This window comes from Helobdella robusta, assembly GCF_000326865.2.
Source record: "Helobdella robusta unplaced genomic scaffold HELROscaffold_30, whole genome shotgun sequence".
NCBI lineage: Eukaryota > Metazoa > Annelida > Clitellata > Rhynchobdellida > Glossiphoniidae > Helobdella > Helobdella robusta.
Genome location: NW_008704502.1, coordinates 1843365 through 1854307, shown reverse-complemented (window position 1 = coordinate 1854307; position 10943 = coordinate 1843365). Strand labels below are relative to the sequence as shown.

General features: G+C 33.7%; 2 protein-coding genes across 2 annotated transcripts; one reads left to right on the top strand and one right to left on the bottom strand.

Moving 5' to 3' along the window:
• Positions 1-5781, bottom strand: HELRODRAFT_157216 (hypothetical protein; the record flags this gene model as incomplete). The annotated part of the gene is made up of 10 exons (XM_009022115.1): positions 1-43; positions 183-184; positions 1204-1413; positions 1695-1767; positions 2401-2402; positions 2567-2660; positions 3211-3268; positions 4642-4766; positions 5175-5340; positions 5628-5781. 10 exons carry the CDS (start codon positions 5779-5781, stop codon positions 1-3), a joined length of 927 nt encoding a protein of 308 aa, XP_009020363.1.
• A 1282-nt stretch (positions 5782-7063) lies between these two features.
• HELRODRAFT_192237 (hypothetical protein) lies at positions 7064-10527 on the top strand. The gene is made up of 10 exons (XM_009022114.1): positions 7064-7172; positions 7276-7393; positions 7634-7799; positions 8103-8163; positions 8335-8430; positions 8658-8701; positions 8890-9126; positions 9384-9456; positions 9595-9680; positions 10013-10527. The coding sequence occupies exons 2-10, from the start codon at positions 7327-7329 to the stop codon at positions 10110-10112; spliced, it is 930 nt and encodes a 309-aa protein (XP_009020362.1). The 5' UTR covers positions 7064-7172; positions 7276-7326; the 3' UTR covers positions 10113-10527.
• Positions 10528-10943: the final 416 nt, after the last annotated feature.

The following is a 10943-nucleotide window of genomic DNA, read 5'->3' as shown; positions in this document are numbered from 1 at the left end:
TTATCTATGCGCCAGCCATTTCGTTGTAGTTTTGATTTTAAATCTTTTACATACGACGTGCACATAAATCATGCTAATTACGTTGAATATGTTAATTAGACAGCCTCCATGTTGACTGTCTTTCTGTCTGCGTTTATCTTGTGCGAAGGTTCCTGCAAAAATGCGAACGAAAGAGTAAAGACATCTGTTGGAAGGGATTTCTAGTTAGTAGTAAGTTATATCTTAAAATCGGTGAATCACACTTTCTACATATTCATTAACAAAATCACCGTCGACAACTTTATTAAAGCGCCTAGTTAGCGAGTTAGCTCCGTCGGTAGAAGTGCCATCAACCTCGAGTTTTTATTGCGCCATGATCTGGTTCGATTTCAAAACTGACTGTCCGCAAGACCATGGCTATAAGATGCGACGCTCGTGCGTCCACACTATCTGAAAATACACATGTGGCGTTGATGCGAGTAAGGTGTGGTATTAACGCCGTGTGGTGTGTCCAACGTGTAGTGTGGATGTCACAGGCTTCGCATTACAAAGGCCTACTTGGTACAGATAAATTATAGACTCTATATCCAAGGGTAATGATACGCAAGCAGCAATTCTGCGCCTGAGGCAGTTGTATAAATAAAGACTAAAAAACAACATCCACAATAACGGCATAACCACCACCTGAAAATTAATGAATACGGTTTCCATGACTTCACAGCTCCCTTTCCTACCACCACCACCACCATCCTCGCCACCGTCGTCACCACCATCGCCACCGTCGAAAATGACATTTATATTATCATCGACACCCTCGTTATGTAGTTTTGCATTTTTATTATATTTAAAATTGAAATTAAATTTATTATTATTATGATTATTATTATTAACATTATTACTAACCCCGTCGCTATTGATATTCGTATTATTATTACCGACACTACTAAGCTTGTTACTATGATTGTTATTGTCGCCGTTAAGCTGGTAGAGATGAACGTGATTACTGCTTTCATCAGATGACGATAGAGTATCGCCACTGTAGGCATAGGCAGGGTCGTCGTCATCATCGTCGTCGTCGTCGTCATCATTATCTACCGCGGTACAGTTAGGTATAATGTTGCTTCTCGTCGATCTGTTATTATTACTATTGTTACTGTTGTTTAATTTGTTGCTGTTGTTGTTTAAATTGTTATTGAGGTTATTGTTGTTGTTGTTTGGGGTGACGTGATTGATGACGTTTTTATCGTCAAGGAGGGTGCTCTTGCCATTGTAGTTGGGAAAATTATTGCTTGAGTCTGACTGGATGAGGCCCCTCCTGTCAATCAAGCTCGGCGGGAGAGGCCCGCATATGATTTGCATATAATTATGCAGGATGTGCGGCTGACTGTATGGATTGGTGACGTCTTCGTGTTTCGACGAGTAAGTACCTTTCATCTATAACGAAGAAATGTAGTAGATAATTAATTAATTAATTAACAAATATTAATTAGTGCCAACTAATATTAATTAGTGTCAGAGAAAGTAAGAGAAAAAGAGAAAGTGAAAGAAGGAAGAAAAGAAAGGAAAAGAGAGAGAGAGAGGAGAGAGAGAGAGAGAAAAGGAAATAGGAAAAAGGCAAACCAGAGATAGTTGAAGGAGAGAAAAAGAAGAACAAGATAGAAGAGAAAGAGAGAGAGAGAAAGAGAGAATAAAAGAAAGAGAGAGGGAGAACTAACGTCTTCATTGGTGGTGAGATTGGCACCAGCGAGGTAAGTGTGGAAGCCAGTCAGCCCAACGACCGACCATACACTGAAGAAACAAATGAGGGCTTCTATAACAGTGTTTGCAGAAAGATATGGCCATTTGAAATTTGATGTTGTTTTTGTTGGATGTAGTTGTTGTTAATGTTGTTGTTGTTGTGACAGCAATGACGTCGCGCGATTAATGTTGTTGTAGTTTATTTAGGTTGAGATGGATATTTTGGTTGTCGTTGCAGCCAAAATATTTTGTTGTTGTTTTCAACGAAATAGCCATCGGCCAAATTTTTGTCGTTGTTTAAAATGTTGTTGTCATTAATATTATAAATGATTCAACATGAAAATATAAACGGTTAAAGAAAAGTTGAAAATATATTGAGAATCAAGATCTGACAAAATAACGCGGTCGTCATCAACAACATCAGCCAAATTACTGATGACGAGATGATGTAACAGTCAAGGAGCCTGGTGCTACTGTTGCAGTGACAGGTTTCAAATGCAAGTAGATTCCCTCTACAATGCAATGCAATGGAATGTCGAAACCTATGAGAGATATTGACGAGAGAATTGTCCAAAAAAAAAACAACAGTGTTATCTACAATGTCAAGAAGACATCAACAATAACAACAACATCACAAAGGATATCTCGCTGGAGCTTTTTTGATTGCTTCCAAGAAACCACTACTCCTTGATACTGCGTGATGATGAGGATGATGATGACGACGATGATGACGACGATGATGATGACGACCGTGATGATGTTATGATGGCGAAGATGATGGCAGAGATGTCGATGGCAATTTTTATATTTATTTATATAGCAATAAATTATTATAATTAAAAAAAAAAACTAGAAGAAAATTACGTAAAAAGAGATGAGCAATGGAAAATGCGAAGATGAATATGCAGAGGATCGACAAGGACAGCAGGAACATGTAGAAATATCTGCATAATTTATTAATTTATGCAAATTATTCGCCTACAAATGATTAATGTATGCTAACTGTTATATCGAATTTTAAGCACATAATTTATTTCATTTAAGCGTAAGATAACTTATGTAAAATATTTGCATAATTTATTAATTTACGTACAGACATATGCATAGATCATAATTTATGCGAAACTTTTATCTCAAATAGTTTAGCCTCTCCAGGTCAATAGCAATACAATTACATTAAATACAATGAGATCAAGAAGTCTCAATGGTTTCAAAGTGTTCAGACCTTTGGCTTCTCATGTTCCACATCTAATTTATTTCATTATAAATTCACTCGTGCACTTGGGATAGTAAAACCGTTTATAACCGTAAGAATGATAATAATTTATTACTATCATTATTATTTACATCTATAAAAACACCTGTACAGGTATTAACTTTTATTTTAGATGAACATTCACATTCACACTTATTTACACACCACACACACAAACATGTACAGACAGACACCACACACACACACACACACACACACACACACACACACACACATACCTATAATTTCTCAGGCCAACGCAATTGCCTACCCAGGGACAATGATGATCAAACCTTTCTGATAAATAAAATATTAATAAGATGATAATGTAATGAAGATGGCTATGAATATAAATTAATTTAAATTTAAAATTAATTTAAATTAAAAATATACAATAAGTGTTATAAATAATCAACAATCAATAACCATGAATATTCAATAGATAGTGAAAATCACAAAATTCCTTCATGAATATTCAACAGATAGTGACAAATGATATAATTTATTCATAATTATTCAATAGATAGTGATATAACAAACACATTTCTTTAGTGGTAATGTGTTAAAAAAAAGACTTCATTAATTATTCAACAACAACGCTGATATTGTATTTAAATGTTCCACTGAATAAAAAGTCAAGTCAGATGTGACTAATTTTGAATTAATAAAAGTTAGAAAAATGTTGATGATACGGAGAAAATAGCGTCATTATCATCATCATCTTCTTCTTCATCATCATCATCTTCATCATCATTCGCGTCGTCATCATCATCATCATGCCCATCATCATTATCCTCATCTTCTTCGTCGTCATCATCAGCGTCGTCATCAGCACATCATCGGCGTTACCATCGACCTATCAACATCATCGTCATCATCATCATCATCATCGTCATCATCATCATCAACATCGTCATCATCATCATCAACATCGTCATCATCATCATCAACATCGTCATCATCATCATCGTCATCATCATTATAATTATCAACATCGTCATCATCATCATCAACATCATCGTCATCATCATTAAATATGACCCTATCATAGGAGCAACATTAATTGGACAATTAATTACATGAAATAACACTAACTAGAAATACACAGTACCATAGACTATAACTGTGCCAGACATGCAAAATGCCCAAACAATAATTATGGATGCTAATTAATGAGCAAATTATTATTCTTCATTACTCATCATTAATATTAATAAACTTGTGATGAATATTAATAAATTAACTCTGGATATAGATAAGTCAACGGTTACATTAAGTAAGCCATGATGTAAAATGATGCATATTAATGAGATTATTATTGATTTAAATTAATTAATTATTGAAGAAGTTTAAATGTAAACAAAGAGATGGTGAAAGTTCAACATGGTACTTAAGTTTGTCATCCAAAAATTTATAAAATAACAATTTATTAGTTTATGGTGGCGATGCATAGAGAAATATGCAAACTCACATAATGTATATTAAGAGAGAGAGAAAAGAGAGAGAGAGAGAAACAAAGAAAGAGAGAGTCATTCCAAAAATATATCACCTCCATCATCGCCAACATAATCATCATCATCATCCAAAGTGACATCACCATCATTCACAACAGAACCCCAACACGACAAACAAACAGACAGACAGACAGACAGATGAGTAGAGTAACTCACCAACGCAGTTATCACAAACGCTGCAGTGCGACGCTCTGGGTGGTCTGAAGATCTTACAGGTGAAGCAGTACTTGAGTCGCACCGACTGTCCCCTAATGACGATGTCCTTGGTCCGTGGTGGAGGCCTGTACACCGAGGTCGTCGAACTCGATTGTGCCACTTCTGCTGGTGAGATGTTGATAGTACAGAGAAGGTAGAATCGTCATGATCGTCGTTATCATCGTCGTCTCCGTCATTACACATGTACTACACGTGATGTATAATTGTGATACTGCAAACTGACAGAATCATTATTTATAATTACGGGGTGAAAGTGTCATCATCTTCATCAACATCAACTTCAATATCTGTATCATCATCAATATCATTATTACCATCATCACAATCAACATAATCATTACTAGCTGCTAACATCATCAGCATTATCAGTATACATAACAATCAATGAACGAGAACTACTGTGGTTTCATGCTTCCCCTAGCCAGCCAATCACCAGCCAGCCAATCACCAGCTAGCCAATAACCAGTCAGCACCACCCACAAACACACCCACCAATCTGGTTCTCAATTTCGAGTTCCTCAGACTTGGTGGCTCGAGGAATGATCCCCGGATCACTGAAACTTGTCCTAAGGAGTGTAGCCAGAACGAAGAAAAACAAGATGCCAGCACAGATTGGTATTAGGAGACTAACCTCAGAGGCTAAAAAGGGAGAGCTAGATGGTCAGTGTGTGAATGAGTGAATGAATGAGTTAAAGAACGAATGCGTGAAAGAATGAATGAGTTGATAAGTGATCGAGTGAGTAAATGTGTGTGTAGTTATGTTAGTGTATCAGCTGGATGAATACTACATCATAGTCCATAACGAACCATTACCAAATGTACCCATAACGACATAGAACACTTATCTATGTATAAACAAATACAATTGATCAATAAATCTATCCAATTATTTGTCCTATTTTGTTGTGGAAATTAAGCAAAACAACGAACATACTCAAAGACAAAAAACAGGATGTTGGTGCCGATGATGAGAGTGCAAGTGAGATAAAAAATGCCCTGTTGTTGAGATGTTATGATGATTCCGTCGCAACAGAATGAGTTTCTTCCCGGAAACACTTGCCACTTTTTACGTCTTTTCATACTCACATCAACGCTGAGGTTATCGTTATTGATGTTTTTGTCGTCGTCGTAGTTGTTGTTGCTGCTGCAGTTGTTGTGGGTGGTGGTGGTGACAAGCGGGAAGTCGAGTGTTTGAAATGCCGAGTTGTCGTCTGACTGACTTGTCGGAGATTCGGTAGCAACAGGAGCATATGTAGATTTATTATGCATTTATTTAATTAATGAGATTTTGGACTTTTAAATCTTTTGAAGTTATTGGTGAATTTTTGTTTAATGCCTAATTAATGCCACTAAACTAAATTAACTATACTTGAAGTGAAGGTTGATATTTTTAAAGGACTACCAAAGGCTGAGACACCACAGAGGTCTGTATTTGGAATGATACTTCACTATTACTTATTTACATTTAGTAGTTACTCATCTACTCATTCAAAAAGATACTGAAAATATTTTATAAATATTCGATTTTAAAAATTGAATATAATGATGTATCCTAAAGTTATTGAAAATATGAAATGAGAAAGAGAGAAAGGAGAAAAAAACTTGAAAAAGTTGAAAATTTTAATTTTTAATAAGATCTGTCACAGGCTAACGTCACATTTCCTTTTATCCCTAATCACTAATCCGTAGTCAACATGTTCTACTTAAAAAGTTAATTTTAAGATAAATAAACAAATTAAATAATCCATAAATTTAGCCATTAAAATCTGGCAAATTCAACATGTTAACATAACAAACGAAGACTTCTTATTCAAAAAGCAATGAAATTGGATAGATATTAAGCACACGACAACACATGCCCTGAAGTAGAAAACGAACACACCTAATACATCTTCAAATTTCTAATTCAATGAATAAAATATTCCATATATATTTATATAGAAAAAACAATTATCATTTTAAATATTGAAAGAACATCTAGATTTTGTATTTCAAATTATAAAAAAAAACAAAATTTTTTATTATATTTATATAGAAAAAACAATTATCATTTTAAATATTGAAAGAACATCTAGATTTTGTATTTCAAATTTAAAAAAAAAAACAAAATTTTTTATTAATAGCATTTATATCACAATAAAAATGTCAAATAATGGCATAATGGTTTTTTTTTAAATTTCAACATTTAAATCTTTAAATACTATTTACATATATAGAGAGTATATACTATATGTATATACTATTGTTCTATTTTTTTAATATGACAATTTACAATTTTAACTTATTAATAAAATGCTACAATCTTTCCATAAAAACTTTATTTAGCTGCATTTAAATAGTGTTCTTTGTCTAACTATACGCACGGTATTATTGATTTTGGGCATTTCGTCAAATTAAAACTCGGACATAATTCATTCAAAAATAATTTGTTTAGAAATATATATTTAAATATATATATTTATATATATTTTTATATTTATATTTTAACTTGCTGAATACTTTCAATATAAAATCAAATAAATTATTTTTGAAATTTAATGTAATAAATTTAGTAAAGTTAGATTGCATTGCTTTACTTACTTAGGTTAATAATCATCATTAATAGGTAAGTATTTCTAAATTAAAATGCCGAATGTTGTAGATGAGGAAGATTTCAGCTCGGACTCCGACGATGAGGATTATGTGCCGACAGGTGAGATTTTTTCTATGTTTTCACTCTAAATTTAAATTAATTAAAATTAAATAAAATCCAAATTTTTAAAATCTGGAATGCTGGGACTTTAATTTTAATTCAATTCACTCCATTGTCAGTTTTTCATTTAATAGAACTATTAATTGTCTTCGAAATTTCATTAAGATTATATTATTTATAATACAAATTAAAAATAAGAGATAAACTTTTTAAATTTTTAATTGATTTTTCTCTATCCAGAGGGTGTTCTAGCTAGTGAGGAAGAGAATTCAGGAGAGGATGAAAGTGCATTGTTTGCAAATGATGATGACGTTAAAGATGACAATGGGGATGTTGCTGATGCTGCTGCTAAAAAAAATGGAAGGGGGTGTAGGCAAAAAAAGTTACAGAAGAAATGTACAACGAAGTAAGTTTATTTATTATTTATTAATTAATTAATTTATTTATTTATTAGAAAATTTATTCTTTACTACTTATAATTGGCAGCAAGTGATTTTTTAATTGTGCAACAACATTTTTTGATAATATAATAAAAAACTAGGCATTTTGATGCGTTTTCATTTAAATTCTTTGTGTGTGTGTGTTTGTATATATATGTGTGTGTGTGTGTGTGTGTGTGTGTGTGTGTGTGTGTGTGTGTGTGTGTGTGTGTGTGTGTGTGTGTGTGTGTGTGTGTGGGTATTCATTTTATAACATTTTGTTTTTTAAGGAGTAAACCGTTAAAGAACATCGACAATGAAGATATATCTAAAGAAGAAGCTTCACAAAATGTATGTATGTTGTTAAGTGTTGTTTAGTACTATGATGTTAGCAGATGTGTGGTTTTGTGCTGTGTTGTTGTGTGTGTTGTGTTTGGCTTCATGGTTGTTTGTTTTGGGATCTGTGTTTTCTAATTTTATCTGCTATGCTACGTTCAAAAAGTGAAAAAAAATTCTATTAAGTTGAAAAATGACGAAGAAAGTAAGCGAAAGTCGGACAGTCTGTGGGCTGATTTCTTGAAAGATGTAGGGGGCCCTACCAAAAAGACTAACAATGAGGTTATTTGGGATTTTAATTTTTAATAATTTCATTTCATTTTTGAAATATTTGAGAGATATGTATATATTTTTTGTTCTGAGCCTTTATATTCAAGATTAACATTTATTGCTAAATTTTATTTTATGATATTCCAAGTGTTTTATGGATTTTTATGTAAAAAAACTTTCTATGGAATTTTTACTATGTAATTGATATTCTTTGTTTATATTGAAACATTTTACTACAGAAAGTTACAATTGTCAAAGAATTTAACTTTGCTGGTGAAACAGTGAAGTTAGTTATGGTGATGTTTTTGTTGATGGTGTGAAGTTGCTGTTGACACTTCCAGCTATGATGGTGATGATTATGTTAACGCTACTGGTGATGGTGATGATTACCAAATCATCGTCATCACCTCCACCACTATCATCATCACTTCTTCATCAACTCATCGTCGTCATCATCATTATCATATTCATCAGAGTGGCTACTGAAGTCGATGCCGATTCAAAGGAGGCCAAAAAATTGTCAACAACGTCATCTGTGACGTCATCATTGATAACACCATTAACATCTACGTCATCATCGTCGTCGTCGTCATCATCAGCCCTGACAACGTCATCAGCGTCATCGTCGTCAACATCATCAAGTACAACTTTGAAAACATCAGCAGCAGCACCACCATCTTCATCTTCAGTTTTTTCCAAATTACCAGGGTACGTAAAGTCAACAAAAAATTTTTTTTGTATTTTTATTCTTGCTTTAATATTATTTCAATGTTATTTAATGCTGTTTCGCTACTAATATGATAACATAGTAATTGCGTTGCTGTTGTTGTTGCATTCAAATTGTCGTCATCATCATCTGTCATCATTTTTATCACCCGAGTTATCATCACTATCCCATCTCTATCATCATCATTATCGTCCTCACATCACTATCATCATCATCATCATCCTCATCATCACAACAGGCCAAAACGACCATCCGGTGGACTGAACAGCTTGCTTGAAAATTTTCAAAAGAAGCCAAAGATGAGTGTGCTGGTATGTTTGTGTGTGTGTGAGTTTGTCTGTGTGTTTGTCTGTGTGTTTGTGCCTATTTCTGTGTGCACTAGAATGTTGTTATAATGAATGAGTGATAGAGTGGATTAGTACCAACCAACCCGCTCTAATAATGATTAGGACAAATCGAAACTGGATTGGATTGGATTCAGAAAGGATGAAGGCATTGAGGAGGAGTTGCAGCAACATAATAGGGGGAAAAACGGGTTGGTTTATTTTATTTTTCATTCATTCTTTCACTAATTTTTATTCATCTTTTTATCCATTTTATCATCTTGTAGCTTCGTATCATGAGTTAGCTTGATTGTATTTGAGGGGCACAGTATATGTTATGCGGAGAATTTTTTATTTGTTTATGTGGATTGATCATACAGTTTTTTTTTTCATTTCAAATGTTCATTGTTACATTTTGTAACATTGCCCCTAGTAAATTACATTACATTAACTCGTCTGTATCGCATCAGCATTTGATCATCGCGTTACATCAATGGCATCACAACACATCACTACATCACAACACATCACTACCTATTCCTAGGTATTTGGAGAGGATGGCTTTCTTGCAGCGGACTGACCTGCGGCAGTACGAACTAGAAAGGAATTTGAGGATGTCCAGTGGCAGAAAACCTCCTCTCTAGTCTGCTCTCTCAATCTTTCTCTCTCTCTCTCTCTCTTTCTCCCTCTCTTTCTCTCAATGTATTTATGTTTGCCAGAATGTGTGTCAATAATGTTTTTGTCTATAGATTCGTTAATATAGGACACTGAAAATTGTCTTTGTTTATGTATGTGTTGTACGTAATTGTGTGTATACATGTATTCATGAACATGTGTGTATGTATATATATACATGATATATAACTTTACCTAATTCGCAACTGTTTGTATACGTGTATAATTCATGAATATATGTACATATATCCATCTACATCAAGACTGGATGATATTTTTTATTACATTTTTTCTTTTTTTTCTGTTCTTATGCAAGGCTGTTGAGTTGTTGGTTTAGTCGTCATCGTGCGTGAGAGGTTCAATAAATTTATTTATGTAAACTTGTTTTTCGTCTCGTTCTCAAACATTTAATTACATAAAACAGATGCGCCATTTTATATTCCCTGCCTTTCTACTAGTGTCGCTATTTTAAGAAGATTGATGAGCATGATGTATTTATTTATTTGATGTATTCAATTTTCTCTTTTTAAACGGTTCAAGGAGGATGGACTAATTACATGCATGTATATGAGTGCAACAGTATATGTGGTCCTGTGTACGTTACAGCTTGTCTAAGAGAAAAACTCTGACAAAATCATGACAAGTGGGAAATTTGTAATGGAGGGTCGAGATGAGGTCGTTGATGTAATCGTATACTGTGTCGCTGGGCTCGTGTTGCACTACTTGTGAGTTGACCTCGGAAGCGTTTTCAACGTGGGAATGTTAAATACCGAACCAATGAAACTTATTTGAAATTATCG